The sequence below is a fragment of the Coregonus lavaretus genome (assembly GCF_964263955.1).
Source record: "Coregonus lavaretus genome assembly, chromosome: 23".
Classification (NCBI taxonomy): Eukaryota; Metazoa; Chordata; class Actinopteri; order Salmoniformes; family Salmonidae; genus Coregonus; species Coregonus lavaretus.
The window spans coordinates 46,286,756-46,307,708 of NC_140010.1; the positions used below are offsets into that span (position 1 = coordinate 46,286,756).

General features: G+C 45.3%; 1 protein-coding gene across 1 annotated transcript in view; it reads right to left on the minus strand.

The window, feature by feature from the left end:
* Nucleotides 1-4,195: 4,195 nt before the first annotated feature.
* The window catches only part of ankhb (ANKH inorganic pyrophosphate transport regulator b), a gene marked incomplete at its 5' end in the record, with an annotated part of 91,314 nt that continues 74,556 nt past the window's right edge, over nucleotides 4,196-20,953 (minus strand). Inside the window, 5 exons of the mRNA XM_084188277.1 lie at nucleotides 4,196-5,396; nucleotides 6,106-6,205; nucleotides 8,616-8,739; nucleotides 8,872-9,001; nucleotides 19,671-19,766. Coding sequence (XP_084044403.1) covers nucleotides 5,280-5,396; nucleotides 6,106-6,205; nucleotides 8,616-8,739; nucleotides 8,872-9,001; nucleotides 19,671-19,766 — 567 coding nt within the window. The 3' untranslated portion in view covers nucleotides 4,196-5,279. The remainder of the gene's footprint in view (nucleotides 5,397-6,105; nucleotides 6,206-8,615; nucleotides 8,740-8,871; nucleotides 9,002-19,670; nucleotides 19,767-20,953) is intronic.

The window sequence follows — 20,953 nt, forward strand, 5'->3', positions numbered from 1 at the left end:
CTATTGTTGAGCTACAGATCAACGCCTCACAAGGTGACAGGAATATCACCTGCGGAGCTCATGATTGGAAGAACCTTGAGAGTCCCGCTGGACACATTCCGTCCACCTTTTACAGCTGACAAGCCACCTGACGACGCAAAGCTACGGGTAGAAGTACAGAAATGTCAGGATGCTCAAAATAAATACTATGACAAAAGAAACAATGTCAAGGACGATTCCTCACTACAAGTTGGAGATTGTGTCTGGGTAAAGAGACCACAGAGGACACAAGCTGAAAACCAGTTTGTCTGGCACTTATCGAATCATTGCACGACCTGGCAGATACACTTTCCAGCTTCAAGATTGAATCTTCTGAAACTCAAGAACGCTGTTGTGTTCATTCCACAACCTGACCATATACAAGGTTAAGAGCATGGAAACAGTAAACAGTACTGCAAGGAGCACATTTTTCTGTACAGGCATTTGTCTTTGCCCTTGGAGATCAAGCAAAGAAAAAGTAGAAATAGGTTTTCATTTGGACAAGGTTATCTAAGTAAGAGAAACCACTCCACTGCCCTTTGTGCCCCCTACTGCTGGTCAGGTGTATTTATATGAATGATAGGTATGATGTGCAATGAATAGATCGTTTTTTAAGGTCGAAATGTGAAAATAATATGGTTGATATTTAAGGTTAGGGAAAAGTGCAGTGAATAATGCCACTTTCTAGCATGTCATTATAAATGAATGTATTTATGGTTGTTTGTAATTGTGTATTTTAATCATTATATGTGTTATTGTTTTTACCATCGAGGACCACTTTGGAAACAAGTGTTTTAATTAATACTTTGAAGTGATATCCTCTGGGTCCACATTGTACATTTTGTTGTATATGTCTGTTACCCAAAATAAATTCAATTCAATTCAAAAGAGCACAACATTCAATGTCAAAGACAAGAAGTTGTTCATGGATATGTGCCAGAAGCAAGAGCACAAGAAGAACATCAAGCAGAGGCACGACCAGCTCGTGAAAGAAGGCTACCTGCTGACTACATAGTTCATAGATTAGTTATAGGACTACAATTACCAATGTTCATTAACGGAAGTAACATTAAGATCCGGACTGAGACGGATAGGCTAGTTAATAGATAGCTTAGCTGACAGCTATGGGAATTAACCATGTAATACTTATTAAACCTTGTTAAATGATAATACAACATTTACATTTTAGTCATTTAGCAGACGCTCTTATCCAGAGTGCATACAATTATTTTTTAATACTGGCCCCCCGTGGGAATCAAACCCACAACCCTGGCGTTGCAAACGCCATGCTCTACCAACTGAGCTACATCCCTGCTGGCCATTCCCTCCCCTGTTTGGGGCAAATCCAACACAACACATCACTGCGTACCACTCTTCATATTTTCAAGCATGGTGGTGGCTGCATCATGTTATGGGTATGCTTGTCATCGGCATGGACTTGGGAGTTTTTTGGGATAAATAGAAATTAAATAGAGCTAAGCACAGGCAAAATCCTAAAGGAAAACCTGTTTCAGTCTGCTTTCCAACAGACACTGGGAGATGAATTCACCTTTCAGCAGGACAATAACCAAAAACACAAGGCCAAATATATACTGTAGTTGCTTACCAAGACAACAGTGAATGTTCCTGAGTGGCCTAGATACAGTTTTGACTTAAATCGGCTTGAAAATCTATGGCAAGACGTGAAAATGGCTGTCTAGCATTGATCAACAACCAACTTGACAGAGCTTGAAGAATTTTTAAAGAATAATGTGCAGATATTGTACAATCCAGTTGTGCAAAGCTCTTAGAGACTTACCCAGAAAGACTCACAGCTTTAATCGCTGCCAAAGGTGATTCTAACATGTATTGACTAAGGGGTGTGAATACTTATGTAAATTAGATATTTCTGTATTTCATTTTCAATACATTTGCAAAAATGTCAAAAAACATATTTTCACTTTGTCATTATGGGGTATTGTGTGTAGATGGGTGATTTTTTTTTTAAAAATCCATTTTGAATTCAGGCTGTAACACAACAAAATGTAAAATAAGTCAAGGGGTATGAATACTTTCTGAAGGCACCATACATACAGTATTTAGCTGGTAGCCTATTTATATTTCCCATTGGAACTCAGACTCCACGCTGTCGGGGCTATGTTTTCATCCCTCTCATTAACGCTGCTGGTTCTCTGGCAGTCATCAGTTTGGTTTTCTGGGAGAGGAGGAGGAGAAGGAGAGGAGGAGGAGAAGGAGGGCCGGCACTCTTCTGGAGGGGAGGAAGAAGAGGAGGAGCAAGGCCACTGTCATGAATGGGCCCAGGCTGTGAGGGCTCTGTCGGGACTGGGAGGCTGATAGTGCTAGCTGCTGCATAAATAGGCCTACTAGCTTCCACCTGCGCTGGCGTTTCCTCAGTCTAGGGCAAGGTGGTAGCTTTGCTGATCTGCTTATCTTGAGTAATTTGTCAAGAGCTTGATCAGTTAAAGCTTATTTGCTGCGTCTTTGTGCACCACTTGGTCTTACCATTTGTTTATCCATCTTGAACAACGCACTCACTCTCCATCCCAGTCCGACCATATTCACCTAACTTTTTTGAACTTGATAGCCAATTAGGCGAGGAGGCCGAGGCTAGATGCAGCCAGCACATAGGTGTGGGGTTCCGCTACGCCAGTGTTGGTGGAGACTGACTGACTCTTGGTGGATTGGTGGAGACCATAGAGTTAGATAGATGGATATAACCCGTTTTAGGTGGACTTTGCCATTGAGGGCTTCCAACATTTTAAAGTAGTCAACTGGGTGGAGATTCCTATGGGTTGGAAGCGATCAGCCAATACTTACGAGCATTGTCTTTAAGTGGCTATATCACCGCCATCTAGTGGCGACAATAAATTAATTACACACAAGATTTGCTTCAGGACTCCAGGACTGCAGGTGGCGGTACATCACATATATTAGGTTTACGCTTTTTTCAAACACAAAATAAGAAAATGGACTACTTTAAATGGAGATTGGCGCTGCCCATGCTGTCACAGATAATGGTACAAATGCAAAAATATGTCCTCTATCTAACTCTATGGTGGAGACTGTCTATGACTCTAGGATAGATTGGTGGAGACTGACTGACTCAGATTTGTGGAGACTGACTCTGACTCCGGGCTAGATTATTGGAGAATGACTCCAAAGGAGAAAACTCACCAGATTGATTGTTGGTCTGCACAGTAAGGGGCTGTTCGTTCGACGTTCACTTGCTGTCGGCGCTGTGTGTTATAACGACTGACGGACGTAATTTTCGCCTGTTTCTACATGTAGAATCGGTTTGCAAATGATGGCCGGCCGTCTGTACAAGAGGTACCCTCGGCCGGCAGACGCTAGACAACCCTACCGGTCTGTCTGTGACTTAATAAATTGGTGGAGAATGATTGACTGATAGATTGGTGGAGAATGATTGACTGATAGATTGGTGGAGACTGACTCTTACTATGATAGATTAGTGGAGAGCACAGGAGGCTGCTGAGTGGAGGACAGCTCATAATAATGGCTGGAATGGAGTGAATGGAATGGTATCAAACACATGGAAACCATGTGTTTGATGAGTTCGATACCATTCAATTTTTCTGTTCCAGCCATTACTACGAGCCCGTCCTCCCCAATTAAGGTGCCACCAACCTCCTGTGGTGGAGAGTGACTCTGACTCTGGGATAGATTGGTTGGAGACTGACTCTGAAGTGTCTCCTGACACTTCAGAGAATCTATCTCCAGTTACCGACCACACCAAAACCAGGTAAAATAAACCAAAATACCAAACAGTGGAATCTAAAGTAGCCTACCCCATGGTTCTGGTTTATGTGCCCTTTTGAGGCCAAAATGAAGAAAATCTGTTCAAAATGTATAGGACGCAAAACCGCGAGTTTGTGTTTTACGGTATTATAATATAGATTACTTATAAGCCTTGTTTGCAATAGCTTCCTATCTAAATTCTGGTGTAAAATGTAAAAATGTAAATGAGGTACAGATCTAAAACCAACTATGGTGAGTTCCCTGACCATTCTTACCCATGCTACGGCAATTCAGTCCCAAAAGTGTGGATGCCCTTGGTTAGAAAGGAACTTTTGAATGTCTTGCTAAAAACGTTTAGCAGCCGCTGAATGTAGGGGGACAAAATCTAGCCTACAGTAAAAAACACTCTCAGAGGGACATTAAACGACTGAATCACCCTTTAATCATTGTAGAATAGAGCTGTCCCTTTGTGTTGATAGACAATAACAAGAGAGGTCATATATTTGCTCTTTTTATACTGGACAGGGCTTTAGCAGTCATATTTGAAATACAAAAGGCCCAATGAGCCTGGCAAGACTTTCCACTACATTATATAGAAAACTTACAGAAGCTTCAGACACCTTTAAATACTTGTGCATAATCGGCAATGGAGAGAGTTCATAATGCAGAATGGGTGTGGGGGGGAGGAATCAACAACTGGACACCACCATACGGTATGTGTCATGGAGTTACATCCTGAGATAGAAATTAAATAAGAATACTACAACAGAGTTGATAGAAAAACAAGAAATAAGTGTTGGCCAGTCAACCCCCCCCCCCCCCCAACCTGCCATTTCAGTTAACATCACTTATACAGAAATTGACCATGTTTTCTTACATCGACAACATTATAATATAAATGTTTTATAACGGCACCAAACCATCACTCGCACGCACACCAGGAAACCACTTAAATCTCCCTTTTTCATTCTCAACTTTGATAGAAATCTGTGGTTAATATATCATAATTCTCATTTTATTGTTTATTATTGGGAACCATAAACTATTCCCCAACTGGTGTACAGCCAATTTAAATCAAGTTAAAAGGTCACAACACAAGGACCTACCTCAGCATCATTAATTCTTATACATTTTTTATCTTGTACATTCAAAGTAAAACAAAATATATGTTTTCCAAGCGGTTGAAGTTATACAGTACAGTAAAAAGTTTCCTCATAATAGCTCATAAAAGTAGAGGACGGCAGCACAGAAAAGTTTGGCGAAGATATGGAGTTAAATGCGCAACATTTGCTTTGGTACAAGTTAGCATCTTTACCATGCTTCACTGGCTTGGTAGCAATCAGATTGTTGTTTGGGTACTCTCCAATCCTCATAAACCGTGTACGGTTAAAAGGGGGGCATCAACAGGCTGCCAAAAGCGATTGAAAAACTGTCCCAGTAAAAGAAGGGAACTCCCTTGTGCTATCCCCCAGCATGTCCTTCAACGTTCCTTCAGCGTCCTTGGCTCACTCATCTTCCTCCACGATATCGTCCATTTGTCTCCGGGGCTGCACATCATTCATTGGGGCAGAGTCTTCTTCCCTTTCCCCAGCCTCTTCAACTTCCGTGTCTTCCTTTTTTTTCTACATGGAGGAAAAATGTGTTTTATCACCTATGAGTGCCAGAAATATATTTTAGATTTTTTATTTAACCTTTCTTTTATGTGATAGCTGATAATGATGACTTTCTTTCTTACTTGGTTCTCTTAGGAGGGTTTGCAACTGGATAATTGTAACAATAACTTGACTTATTGCAGTCAAGCCACATATAGTATAACAGATATTTCCCATGCTATTGCCTTTTCCAAGTTTGAGGACTAATACACAAATATCTTTATTATTGTTATGAAACATCTTCATTTAGTGTCTATGTGGAGTCCTGAATCAGGTTGGGTTCCTACGGTTTACTGCAACTGAATCACAAAAGTAGGCATTTGCTGGTAAGTTTATGGCATACCTATATTCCTTCATGGTGCAACATTAGCAGATCAGGGGCTCATTTCTAAAATGTTCTTACGTTTATATAGTAGATTTCTGCATACAATAATTTCTTAAAATATGTGAAAATGTGGTTTAAGTATCATCTACACCCATAAAGTGTTAGTCACAAATAAGCATGTTTCATTTATAAATCCCACATTTTCATGCACAATCTATATAAATGGCATATTTTTATCAATCAGATTGTTGCTGTGGATATCGTTGTACACACAATTTACTATCAAATATGTGCTTACGAATGTGTTAGAAATTAGGCCCCAGATTGCCATGCGGTTTATGCTGTTTACCTTACCTGTTTTCGATAGACATAGCAGGCAGCTATTGCCACCATTGTCGACTCTCCAAGGAATCCGGCAAGGAGAGACCCAACTCCCAGACTGGCTCCATGCACCCTGAAATACACAACTTACAATGTAAACCAAGGACATGTGCGCACGCAGGCACGTGCCCACACCAAGGTTAATATAGTATACTAAAACTGAAACTAAAACTAATCGTGAAAAAACTATTTAGTAAACAGAAATAAAATAATTAACAAACCTGTTTGAAAAACTAAAACTATACTGAAACGATTATCTTTGATTCCAAAACTAACTAAAATAAAAACGATCATGAATTATGTTCAGTTTCAGTAAAAAATAAATAAAAATGAATGGGGTTTTCAATGGGATTTTCAAGCTTTTTCCATGGGGTTTTCAAGCTTCTGAATCTGGCGAGTCACAATGAGATTGACTCTATCATTTAAATGGTAGACTCAGCGAGATGACGTTGCCATGAGCAGCACCACAGATATTGAGATGAGCGTGATGCAAGACTCACAGTCACACAGAGTATCTGCGCATGTGCACGTGTACTCTTCATGCTGCTACAACGTGGTAGCTACAGAACCAAAACAGAGGACAGGTTTAGCCTCGCGCTTCAACACTCCTGGTTATTGTGAAAATTGACCCACTACTACTGTTAACTTGGTGCATCTACGTCATCTCATTTACATTTACATTTTAGTCATTTAGCAGACGCTCTTATCCAGAGCGACTTACAGGAGCAATTAGGGTTAAGTGCCTTGCTCAAGGGCACATCGGCAGATTTTTCACCTAGTCGGCTTGGGGATTAGAACCAGGGACCTTTCGGTTACTGGCACAACGCTCTTAACCACTAAGCTACCTGCCGCCACACTCACTCTTTTCATACACCTTCAATTAGCCAGCATGAGGCTATTTCGCACTTCTTATGTATTACTATATTATTACTATATGTTTTACTGAAAATAAACCAAATGCTTGAATGATGCATCCCGGTAAAGACCGTCAGATAACCTCATGTAAGCAAAGTTAACTATTTTGTGGAAGAAATACAGTATATTTAACTCATGGTCACTTTCAATGCAGGAATTATTTCATACTGACCCACACTGTGTCCCAAATTGCACCATATTTCCTATATAGTGACCTAGTTTTGACCAGAGCTCTATGGGCCCTGGTCAAAACTAGTACTCTATGTAAGGATTACTGTGCCATTTGGGACGTAGTCCCACTGTTTCACAAAGTTATGAGAGGAATGTCCAAGGTCCACTGAAGAGCAACTGAAGCGTGACCAAAAGTAGATTTGTGACTTTTCAAACTAGTGCTCAGTTCACACACAGATGTACAATGCATTTTCCCACAACCTTTCCACGTGTCTGCACAAAAACACTTCACATCCAGGAGGTGGCGCCAATGATTGCAATGGTGCCTCCGATTGGTGTAGGTCAGGGCTCTCCAACCATGTACCTGGAGATCTACCCTCCTGTAGGTTTTCGCTTCAACCCCAGTTGTAACTAACCTGGTTCAGCTTATCAACAGCTAATTATTAGAATCAGGTGAGCTAGATTAGGGTTGGAACGAAAACCTACAGGACAATAGCTCTCCAGGAACGGGGTTGGAGAGCCCTGGTGTAGGGTGAAGTCGCCCCTAAACACTGATCTTGGGTCGGTTTAGCATTTTCCCTAATTGTTATTAAGGTGAGGATTGAAGGCGGGGAAGCTGGAAAATAAAATTGGTTCTGCAATGTTGAAAATCCAATAACAAGGTGTGGAGACTAAAAGTTATTTTCGATTTCAACTTAACTTAGAATAAATTGTGATTTTTTAAGAAAAGTGCAAGGGTGGCAATATATTAGGCCACAAATGTATGTCATTCAGCAGACACTTTAACCAAAGCGATTTACAGTCATGCGTGCGTACACATTTTATATGGGTGACCCCAGTGGGAAGCAAATCCACGATCGTGGCGTTGCAAGCGCCATGCTCTACCAACTGAGTCACAAATAACCACAAAAAAGGACCATAAAAACCAAGCTCAATGGCAGAATCTCCATCGAAAAATGTTTCACTCCTGGACTAGGCTTAATCTGTGTCCGATAAACTGGCCCAAAAAGTTTACATTTTTTAGATTAGTGAGTAGTGAACACTTCTCCCACTAAAAGAAAACAATAGGACTGAGGGGTACATTGCACACTAAATCCATGAGTGGTGGTAAAATTGACAGATTTGAAACTAGTGAGTAACGGAGTGAACACTTAGCCCATGCGTGGGAGTAAGATAAAAGTGATAAGAGGTGAAGTGGGCAATTTTGAGCCTAGTGAATGATAAATTGAACACTTGTTCGGAGCTTTTGAGTGCACACTCACAGCGTTGAGGTTTTCACATCTCAGTGCTATGTGCACAGTCATTCTAATGACACTAGCTCCATGCTCAAGAGATTGGCGAGAAGTGAAGTGAATACTTGTGAGACCCGTGAAAGCAGAAGTGTGCACTTGACTTACCCCATGTAAGGGAGTACAATGAGACTGGTGATCAGTACGATGATGCGCAGGACAGAGCTGGGAGCAAGGACGAAGGTCTTCTTCAAAGTCATGAGCCAGCCCGTCAGGTGAGCCCGGATGGTCACTGTCATAGTAAAATAAATTGTCACTTATAAATGAGTTTTTTTTTTTTTTTTTTACATCTGTAAGCAGGACGTTTCCCTGCTGTGCTAAATTCAAACATTCCATTTCCACTGATTCCCTACTTGGATCTTACCTGGAACAGGGAAGAAGGAGAAGATTAGCAGTGGAGGGACACAGAGCTCTGCGAAGGCGTTGTCCACACCAATGATGTCTACTAGGATCCTCTCCGAGATGTGAGGCGTCCAGAACACCAAAAAGCATAGCTGGACAACCAAAACCAAACACAGGGTTAACACTGTCTGAAGCCCCAGGGAGTTAGGATTAGGGTTAAATTACCCTGGCCTAAACGCAGATCAATGGTCAGTTCCATGGTTTCATTGTGAAGGTAAGGTTAGGATTTGGGGAGGGCAACGTGCTCCCCAGATTAAATAGCGCGCCAGAGAGTGAGCGCTAGCGACACATGAATGGACCTCTGTTACATTTGTACAGTGCATTCGGAAAGTATTCAGACCCCTTAACTTTTTCCACATTTTGTTACGTTACAGCCTTATTTTAAAATGGATTAAATTGTTTCCCCCCCTCATCAATCTACACACAATGCCCCATAATGACAAAGTAAAAACAGGTTTTTATAAATTTTTGCAAATGAAAAAGTAATTTTATCCATTTTAGGATAAGGCTTTAATGTAACAAAATGTGGAAAAAGGGAAGGGGTCTGAATACTTTCCGAATGCAGTGTATGTCCACATGAGACCCAATCAGGAAGCAATAGGTGAAAATATCAAAACTAACCCCAAACCATTCAATTGAAAAGGATTTACATTTGTCTAAAACATTCTCTCTTCCTGTATTTTCCAATTAAAATGTGCACTTCTGTCAGTTTTTCTTGTAGATTGTAGATTCAAACAAACTAATTCAGGAGCCCAACCTTAGGTAGGGCTAGAATCCTAGCACCTTAGAATCCTAGCATCGTGCACATACCTTATCTAGGGCAAAGGTTTGTCGAGGCACCATGTCATTACCTTGACCACAGTGAATGAGTGTGGTAAAAACTGATCTGGAAAGACAGCCCTCCATTACTTAGACCACAACACCTAAATGGGGCAAAGTCTAATACGGAGCCAGCAGTTCATCACTGACCACACTTTGTTTCCAAAAGTCCTCTTTATACTTGGTTCTAACTTGCGTCCTTTGTCCTGATCTTGTCCACATTCTGATTGTGGCCACATTTTTTGAAAGGTGTAGACAATCAAAATACACATTGTGATTAGATCATCCTGCCCAACTCCGGAGGTAGTTAGACACACATTTGTATTTGTATTTATTATGGATCCCCATTAACAGATATTTTTAGTGAGAGTTTATCTGCATAAACAAATGTACACAAAAAGTTTGTGGCGCCTCCAAAATGCTAGTGCCTCTCCATTGTATCACAACCTTTGTGCCAAATGTGTTGAGTGTAAAGAATGCCGCCGGAGGAGATGGCTGCCGTTTTACGGACACCTAACCAATTGTGCTATTGTCACGGTTTCGGCCGAGGCTGCTCCTCCTCCTGGTTCGGGCAGGCTTCGGCAGTCGTCGTCCCCGGAGTACTAGCTGCCACCGATCTATGTTTCATGTTCGTTTGGTTTTGTCTTGATGTTGTACACCTGTGTCTAGTTAGTCCTCGTTAGTGTTCTATTTAGTTCTCGTTGTGTGTGTCTGTGTTTGTGTGTGATTGCCCATTCTGTTTTCGTGTTGGAGCTTTGTTCCTCCCTCCAGTGTTTTGGAGAGGTTTGTTTGCACATGTTTGTGCGCCGTTTATTTGACGCCTGTGTGCGCCGTGATTTTCGCCTTCGGGCTATTATGTGCTTTTCTCTTGTTTGCACTAAAGTATTTTGGACTGTACCTCTGCCTCCTGCGCTTGATTCATTCACCACACCCACCTTCAGCACCCGTGACAGAATCACACACCACCTTATGGAATCAGCAGGAGCACCCGTACCCACTCAGATCATGGAGGAGCGCCTTCGTGGTCAGGAGGATCGTATCAACCAAACCTGGACCGAGTGATGAACACCCTCCATAGATGGGAGACCAGCGGGGTACCCACACCCCCACCTACCGCACCATCACCATCGGTCAGCCCGCACGTCCAACTACCGGAACCCAGTGGGATTTGGCTCTCGCTCCCGAGGGCATACGACGGCACCGCTGCCGGGTGTCAGGGGTTCCTGTTACAAGTGGAACTCTACCTTGCCACCGTACACCCGGCGCCCTCGGGACACGAGAGCATTTCCGCCCTCATCTCCTGTCTCACCGTTAAGGCGTTGGAGTGGGCTAACGCTGAGTGGAGGAAGATGGACGCCAACACCATCTCCTACGCCGAGTTCTCCCGCCGCTTCAAGGCCGTGTTTGACCATCCACCTGAGGGCAAAGCGGCGGGGGAGCGGCTAGTCCACTTAAGACAGGGGAGGAGGAGCGCACAGGCGTTTGCTTTGGAGTACCGGACTCTAGCGGCGGATGCAGGGTGGAATGAACGGGCTCTCATCGACCATTTTCGGTGTAGCCTCCGGGAGGACGTTCAACGGGAGTTGGCCTGCAGGGATACCCATCTGACTTTCGACCAGTTGGTCGATATGTCCATCCGTTTAGAAACCCTGCTGGCCACCCGTGGACGTCCCGAGGGGGGTCCGTCCATTCCGCCCTCCGGCATCTCCGAGCCGAGCCCTATGGAGCTCGGGGGTGCCGGCGCTAGAGAACGGAGGAGGAAGAGCCCGAGGGGGCCTGTCTCCTGCACCAAGTGCGGTCGTGGAGGGCACACTGCGGCCAGGTGCTGGGGAGGGTTCTCCGGGGGAGAAGACAACAGGCCACACACTGGGGGGGCCTCCCAGGTGAGTAGACGCCCCACTTACCCAGAGCTTTCTGTTGCGCACTTTTGTATACCTGTTGGTTTTCCACAGGTCGCACCTCATTCCCAGCATAAGGCGCTAGTAGATTCAGGCGCAGCTGGGAATTTTGTTGATCGAAAGTTTTGTTTAGAGTTAGGGATCCCTCTCCTACCTGTTGACAAACCTTTTCCCGTTCATGCCTTAGATAGCCGCCCGTTGGGGTCGGGGTTGATCAGGGAAGTCACAGCGCCACTTAGGATGTGTGCGCAGGGGGGTCATGAAGAGACTATACAGCTGTATCTGATCGACTCTCCTGCGTACCCAGTAGTGCTGGGAATTCCCTGGTTAAGCACCCATAACCCTGCTATTTCGTGGCAACAGAGGGCTCTCGATGGGTGGTCTGCTCAGTGTGAGGGGCGATGTCTGGGTGTTTCCGTGGGGGCGACTTCGGTGGAAAGTCCAAACCAAGTGCCCGCATTGCACATTCCGCCTGAATATGGGGATTTAGCTCTCGTGTTTAGCAAGACTAGGGCGACGCAGTTGCCTCCCCATAGACAGGGGGATTGTGCGATTGATCTCCAGGCAGGAGCAGCGCTCCCACGGAGCCATGTGTATCCTTTGTCTCAAGAGGAGAGAAAAGCTATGGAGACGTACATAACCAAATCTTTGAGACAGGGATACATTCGGCCTTCCACTTCCCCCGCCTCTTCAAGTTTCTTTTTTGTGAAAAAGAAAGATGGAGGGTTGCGCCCGTGCATTGATTACCGTGGTCTCAATCAGATTACTGTGAAATACAGTTATCCACTCCCTCTGATTGCGACCATGACGGAGTCATTGCATGGAGCGCGGTTTTTCACAAAATTGGATCTCAGGAGCGCGTTAACTTGGTGCGCATTAGGGAGGGCGATGAATGGAAAACAGCGTTTAGTACCACGTCGGGTCATTTCGAGTATCTTGTCATGCCATATGGGTTGATGAATGCTCCATCAGTCTTCCAATCCTTCGTAGACGACATTTTCCGGGATATGCAGGGACAAGGGGTGGTCGTGTACATTGATGATATTCTGGTGTACTCGTCTACCCGAGCCGAGCATGTAACCCTGGTGTGACGTGTATTGAGGAGGCTGTTGGAGCATGACCTATATGTCAAGGCAGAGAAATGTCTGTTTTTCCAGGAGTCGGTCTCCTTTTTGGGGTATCGGTTGTCCGCGTCAGGGGTGAGAATGGAGGTGGATTGTGTGTCCGCTGTGCGTAATTGGCAAACTCCAACCACTGTAAAAGAGGTGCAGCAGTTCTTGGGCTTTGCGAATTACTACCGGAGGTTTATCCGGGGTTTTGGACAGGTGGCAGCTCCCATCACGTCACTTCTGAAGGGGGGTCCGGTGCGCCTGCAGTGGTCAGCTGATGCGGACAGGGCCTTTGGGAGACTGAAGGACCTGTTTACGTCGGCTCCGGTGCTGGCGCATCCGGATCCCACAATTCCCTTTCAGGTTGAGGTGGACGCGTCTGAGGCTGGTATAGGGGTCGTTCTCTCTCAACGGTCCGGCTCGCCACCTAAACTCCGCCCCTGTGCTTTTTACTCAAAAAAGCTCAGCCTGGCGGAGCGAAATTATGACGTCGGGGACAGGGAGCTGTTAGCTGTAGTTCAGGCCCTTAAGGTGTGGAGGCATTGGCTTGAGGGGGCTCAACACCCTTTCCTCATTTTGACTGACCATCGGAACCTGGAGTACATCCGGGCAGCGAGGAGACTGAACCCTCGCCAGGCTCGATGGAGTATGTTTCTCGCCAGGTTCGTATTTAAAATCACGTACATCCCTGGGTCCCAGAATGGTAAGGCAGATGCGCTGTCCCGGCGGTATGACACGGAGGAGAGGTCCGTTGAGCCTACTCCCATACTACCGGAGTCTTGTCTTGTGGCACCGGTGGTGTGGGAGGTCGATGCCGAAATCGAGCGAGCGTTGCGTACCGACCCCAGCCCTCCACAGTGTCCTGAGGGTCGGAAGTACGTTCCGCTCGAGATTCGGGATCGACTCATTTACTGGGCTCACACGTCACCCTCCTCTGGACATCCGGGTATTGGCCGGACAGTGCATTGTCGTAGCACTAAATACTGGTGGCCCACGTTAGCCAGGGATGTGAGGGTTTATGTCTCCTTCTGCTCGGTGTGCGCCCAATGTAAGGCGCCCAGACACCTGCCCAGGGGTAAGTTACAACCCCTGCCCGTTCCACAACGACCATGGTCCCACCTCTCGGTGGATTTTGTGACAGACCTTTCCCTCTCTCAGGGGAATACCACCATCCTGGTCGTTGTGGACCGGTTCTCTAAGGCCTGTCGTCTTCTCCCTATGTCGGGTCTTCCTACTGCCCTACAGACCGCTGAGGCCCTATTTACCCACGTCTTCCGGCATTACGGGGTCCCCGAGGATATAGTGTCTGATCGAGGCCCCCAGTTTACCTCCCGGGTGTGGAGAGAGTTTATGGAGCGTTTGGGGGTCTCGGTTAGCCTTACCTCGGGGTACCACCCGGAGAGTAACGGGCAGGTAGAACGTGTCAACCAGGATGTGGGTAGGTTTCTGAGGTTGTATTGCCAGGACCGGCCTGAGGAGTGGGCGCGTTACATTCCCTGGGCCGAGATGGCCCAGAACTCTCTCCGCCACTCCTCTACCAACCTAACCCCTTTCCAATGTGTATTAGGTTACCAGCCGGTTCTGGCACCGTGGCAGCAGAGCCAGATCGAGGCCCCTGCGGTGGATGATTGGATGAGGCGCTCGGAAGAGACGTGGAACGCTGCCCACGTCCACCTGCAGCGGGCCGTCCTTCGTCACAAGGCGAGCGCCGATCTCCACCGCAGTGAGGGGCCGGTGTACGCACCCGGAGATCGAGTCTGGCTCTCTACCAGAAACCTACCCCTCCGCCTGCCCTGCCGGAAGCTGGGTCGGCGGTTTGTCGGGCCCTTTAATGTCCTGAGAAGATTGAACGAGGTGTGTTATAAGTTACATCTACCTGTTGAATATAAGAATATTAACCCCTCGTTCCATGTGTCTCTTCTCAGGCCGGTGGTAGCTGGTCCACTCCAGGACAATGAGATAGGAGAGACTCCTCCACCCCCATTGGACATCGAGGGGGCTCCGGCGTACACCGTTCGGTCCATCTTGGACTCCAGACGCCGGATGGGGGGTCTCCAGTATCTCGTGGAGTGGGAGGGGTACGGCCCGGAGGAGCGGTGCTGGGTGCCGCGGAGGGACATCCTAGACCCATCTCTCCTGTCGGAGTTCCACCGGGACCATCCCGCGCGCCCTGCTCCGCGTCCTCCTGGTCGTCCTCGAGGCCGGGGTCGGCGCACGGCTCAAGGGGGGGGGGTACTGTCACGGTTTCGGCCGAGGCTGCTCCTCCTCCTGGTTCGGGCAGGCTTCGGCGGTCGTCGTCCCCGGAGTACTAGCTGCCACCGATCTATGTTTCATGTTTGTTTGGTTTTGTCTTGATGTTGTACACCTGTGTCTAGTTAGTCCTCGTTAGTGTTCTATTTAGTTCTCGTTGTGTGTGTCTGTGTTTGTGTGTGATTGCCCATTCTGTTTTTGTGTTGGAGCTTTGTTCCTCCCTCCAGTGTTTTGGAGAGGTTTGTTTGCACATGTTTGTGCGCCGTTTATTTGACGCCTGTGTGCGCCGTGATTTTCGCCTTCGGGCTATTATGTGCTTTTCTCTTGTGGATATTGCACTAAAGTCTTTTGGACTGTACCTCTGCCTCCTGCGCTTGATTCATTCACCACACCCACCTTCAGCACCCCTGACAGATATTGTGTGTGTTTTTTCATGTTATTTGTAACTTTTTTGTACATAAGGTTTCTGCCACCGTCTCTTACGACCGAAAAGAGCTTCTGGATATCAGGACAGAGATTACTGACCTTGTACTGGACGAAGACTTCTTCTTTAACGAGTCGGACGCAAAGGATTTTCTTCAGACATCCGACAAGGCCCAAATCCCCGTCAATCGCATGAGAAAGAGACGGAGATATCGGGACGTATGTCGGGGTGCCTTGTAGGGATCAGACGGCGAGTGGGTAATCTGCCTCTACCATCAGTCCTATTAGCCAACGTACAATCATAGGATAACAAAATAGACTAACTACGATCACGGATATCCTGCATCGGCAAGATAGAACAGCTGCCTCCAGTAAGACAAGGGGTGGCGGTCTGTGTATATTTGTAAACAACAGCTCAAGGATTTGCTCGCCTGAGGTAGAGTATCTCATGATAAGCTGTATCCCACACTATTTACCAAGAGAGTTTTCATCTATATTTTTCGTAGCTCTCTATTTACCACTACAAACCAATGCTGGCAATAAGACTGCATCCAATTAGCTGTATAAGGCCATAAGCAAACAGGAAAACGCTCATCCAGAGGCAGCGCTCCTAGTGGCCAGGGACTTTTTTATGCAGGGAAACTTACATTCGTTCTACCTAATTTCTACCAGCATGTTAAATGTGCAACCAGAGGAAAAAAAACTCTAGACCACCTTTAGTCTGTGCACAAAGCTCTCCCTCGCCCTCCATTTGGCAAATCTAACCATAATTATATCCTCCTGATTGCTGCTTATAAGCAAAAACTAAAGCAGGAGGCCCCATTGACTCGGTTAATAAGGAAGTGGTCAGATGACACAGATGCTGAGCTACAGGACTGTTTTGCTAGCACAGACTGGAATATGTTACGGGATTCTTCCGATAGCATTGAGGACTACACAACATCAGTCACTGGCTTCATCAATAAGTGCATCGACGACGTCGTCCCCACAGTGACCGTACGTACATACCCCAACCAGAAGCCATGGATTACAGGAAACATCCGCACTGAGCTAAAGGGTAGAGCTGCTGCTTTCAAGGATTGGGACTCTAACCCGGACGCTTATAAGAAATCCCACTATGGCCTCTGACGAACCATCAAACAGGCAAAGCGTCAATACAGGACTAAGATTTAATTGTACTACACCAGGTCCAATGCTCGTCGGATGTGGCAGGGCTTGCAAACTATTACAGACTACAATGGGAAGCAAAGCCACATGCTGCCCAGTGACAAGAGCCTACCAGACGAGCGAAATTACTTCTATGCTCGCTTCGAGGCAAGCAACACTGAAGCATGTATGAGAGCATCGGCTGTTCCGGACGACTGTGTGATCACGCTCTCCGTATCCGATGTGAGTAAGACCTTTAAACAGGTCTACATTCACAAGGCCGCAGGGCCAGACGGATTACCAGGACGTGTACTCCGAGCATCCGCTGACCAACTGGCAAGTGTCTTCACTGACATTTTCAACCTGTCCCTGACTGAGTCTGTAATACCTACATGTTTCAAGCAGACCACCATAGTCCCTGTGCCCAAGAACACTAAGGTAACCTGCCTAAATGACTACCGACCCGTAGCACTCACGTATGTAGCCATGAAGTGCTTTGAAAGGCTGATCACATAAACAACATTATCCCAGAAACCCTAGACCCACTCCAATTTTCATACCACCCCAACAGATCCACAGATTATGCAATCTCTATTGCACTCCACACTGCCCTTTCCCACCTGGACAAAAGGAACACCTACGTGAGAATACTATTCATTGACTACAGCTCAGCGTTCAACACCATAGTGCCCTCAAAGCTCATCACTAAGCTAAGGACCCTGGGACTAAACACCTCCCTCTGCAACTGGATTCTGGACTTCCTGACGGGCCGCCCCCAGGTGGTAAGGGTAGGTAACAACACATCTGCCACGCTGATCCTCAACATGGAGACTCCTCAGGGGTGCGTGCTCAGTCCCCTCCTCTACTCCCTGTTCACCCATGACTGCATTGCCAGGCACGACTCCAACACCATCATTAAGTTTGCAGACGACACAACAGTAGTAGGCCTGATCACCGACAACAATGAGACAGCCTATAGGGAGGAGGTCAGAGACCTGGCCATGTGGTGCCAGGATAACAACCTCTCCCCCAACGTGATCAAGACAAAGGAGATGATTGTGGACTACAGGAAAAAGAAGACTGAGCACGCCCCCATTCTCATCGACAGGGCTGTAGTGGAGCAGGTTGAGCGCTTCAAGTTCCTTGGTGTCCACGTCACCAACAAACTATCATGGTCCAAACACACCAAGACGGTTGTGAAGAGGGCACGACAAAGCCTATTTCCCGTCAGGAGACTGAACAGATTTGGCATGCGTCCTCAGATCCTCAAAATGTTTTACAGCTGCACCATCGAGAGCATCCTGCCTGGTTGCATCACTGCCTGGTATGGCAACTGCTCGGCCTCCGACCGCAAGGCACTACAGAGTGTAGGGCGTACGGCCCAGTACATGACTGGGGCCAAGCTTCCTGCCATCCAGGACCTCTATACCAGGCTTTGTCAGAGCAAGGCCCTAAAAATTGTCAAAGACTTCATCCACCCTAGTCAAAGACTGTTCTCTCTGCTACCGCACAGCAAGCGGTACCGGAATGCTAAGTCTAGGTCCAAAAGGCTTCTTAACAGCTTCTACCCCCAAGCCATAAGACCCCCCCCCCCCTCTTTTAAGCTGCTACTCCTCTCTGTTTATTATCTATGCATAGTCACTTTAACTCTACCTACATGTACATATTACCTCAATTACCTCGACTAACCTGTGCCCCCGCACATTGACTCTGTACCGGTACCCCCTGTATTTAGCCTCGCTACTGTTATTTTACTACTGCTCTTTAATAATTTTTTTGTTATTGTTAATTTGTAAAGGGCTTATTAATCTCAACTCAGAATCAACGTCCACACACACTAACCCTAACCCTAATCACTTGCAGATGGAATGGGAACTATATTGCTTCCATTGCTCAAGCACTTTTGATAAACAATCATAGTAGGACAGCGAAGATACTATTACTATTTAGGATACTATTTCAAGTAAAAAGGCATGTTTGAATATATTCTGCTCATAAACGCTTCCCTGAATTCAGGACCGCATGAAGGTACATTGAATAATAACCAAGAAAAAAAGTATCTCCTAAGGTCTGTTGTGTCACCTTGTAAACAGTTGATAAAACTGTATTACCAACTCAGCTTCACAGAAAACTGTCGACATAAATAAGAAAAAAAGTGGCTAACTCAGTGGTTAACCTTGCTGATGGAAAACACTGTTTTTGGTGATGGAAAAATTGATTTGAAGAGGCAAAATGCCAGCACATTTCTCCAGCCCCTGATGGTTGAGTGAACGATGCAGATTTGACTGCTGATGTTTGGTGGCTAAACAAGGTTTTGGTCACACAATGAGCTTTCGTTCGGAAAACTAAGTATGTTTTATTGAGGCTTTATGTAGCCTTTATAAAGGATTGTGAGGCATCTACAGTATTCCTGACTTAGAAAGGCTTCATGAAGGCGTCAATCTCATGGTATGACCCGTTCAGTACTGACAGCATATCTGGCTGTGAACTCATTTTACATTTCAACTCATCTTGCTTATAACCTCATGAAAGATTGTGTTTTGCTTTTTGTGTGTGGTTGTGTATATTAACGTGTATATTCATGTGTATATGGATGTGTAGTTTGATGTCTATATTATATTTTGATGCGTATTATTGTTTAATACAGAAATCATCTGAAAAAGACACTGCTAATTTCTATCTTACAACAACGACAACTCCTCCATCCAGGATATGCTGCTATGCAATCAAACTCACTCTGGGGTGAAGTTTCCCCTTAGTACAGATCTAGGATCTGTTGTAGTTGGGGAAATGCAAAACTGACCCAAGATCAGTGTCTAAGGGCAACTCCATCAAATACATTTCTGAAAGCTGAAAGCACAATGCAAGAACCCTACTCCATCAAACACATTTCTGAAAGTTGAAAGCACAATGCAAGAACCCTACTCCATCAAACACATTTCTGAAAGCTGAAAGCACAATGCAAGAAACCTACTATCTTCAATCATTGAATTCTGGCCCGCATCAGGACACTCATGTTATAACAATGTTATTAAGCTTTTTAAAGACCTAAAAGCAATACAAACACAGACAAATTCTCTCCAATCCACAAAAGATGATTGCGAGGTTGAACGTACCGTAATAGAAAGTGCAAAGCAGACAAATGTGAACTTCTTGATGTGGGATTTGGAGATTGTGGTATTGATGTTGGTTAGTTTGTTACTGGGGTTGTTCTGGGGGCAAAGAAGAACAAACAAAAAGGACAGGTGTGAGTGCGCTCTGTTGGCTAAGGCTGGGATTCAATCAAAGGTGCATTGTTGACAATTTCTCAACATTCACGAAGATCGGAGTCATGGTACGTTGTGGATATCGGCTCATGTTTAAATTACCTTTACAAGTCAAGTCGAATGCGCTTGTCGACAATGAGCGTTTGATTGAATCCCAACTTAAATCTTCACATAAACCATATAATTGCTTTACAAATGACATCTAGAATCATTGTGTGATTTTGGTTTAGTTCAGTAAACAACAGGCTTTACAACTACAGTTAACACAGGTAATACCATATCAAAACCAACTATGACATTGTTATGAGAACAATGTCTCAACAAAATGTACTCTCCCCTAAAAATGTATTGTTAAAACATGGACTGATATTGTGCTCAATCATGGCTGGAGAGGCAACTACCTTACTATTTGAAACCACCTTGGCACAGTTAATCTTTCATCACTGTGACATTGTAGGACTCAGCACAAGTAAACCACACAGTGACTTTCCTAACCGCAGCCCTCAAACATCCTGGAGCAGGTTTGTCTTTCCTCAGCACGCCTTTGTTTACCTATAAATATTATGAAATGTCAGCGAGAGCCGCAGTAATTCTAGTTGTCCGCTAAGAATTCAGACTCCCCCAAAATACATGGTGCAGTGGAATTATGTGTATCATATTTCTGTGTGTACTTTTCTGCAGGTTCAGTAATGTCATATTGGTATAAACAGAGCAATGAAGAACAGTGACAGTTGAGTTAAGGGGACAGCTAGGCATCGAAGTCTGCTGAACTTTGCACAAACTAACAATAAATTCACTGAACTGAAGCAGGGATTCATTCAAAAGTGCGTTGCAAAGCTATTCAGTGCACTACCAACAATGCGGCTTTTAAAGCCAATTTTCCCAATGTTTGCGGAGATCACATTCATGGTAAACACTGCGGATGTCGGCTGAAGCGTAAATTACCTTTAAAAGTAAAATGCAATGTGCTTGTTGACAACGCACCTTTGATTGAATTCTGGTCTAAGTATCTGCACCACTGCAATAAGCCCATACTGTGCCCAAATCATTGTAAACTGCATCCTAGAGGAGGATCTGCTACATAAAAACATTAAGGCAGCACTTTATTTTACGATATTGTTTCCACTGCTATT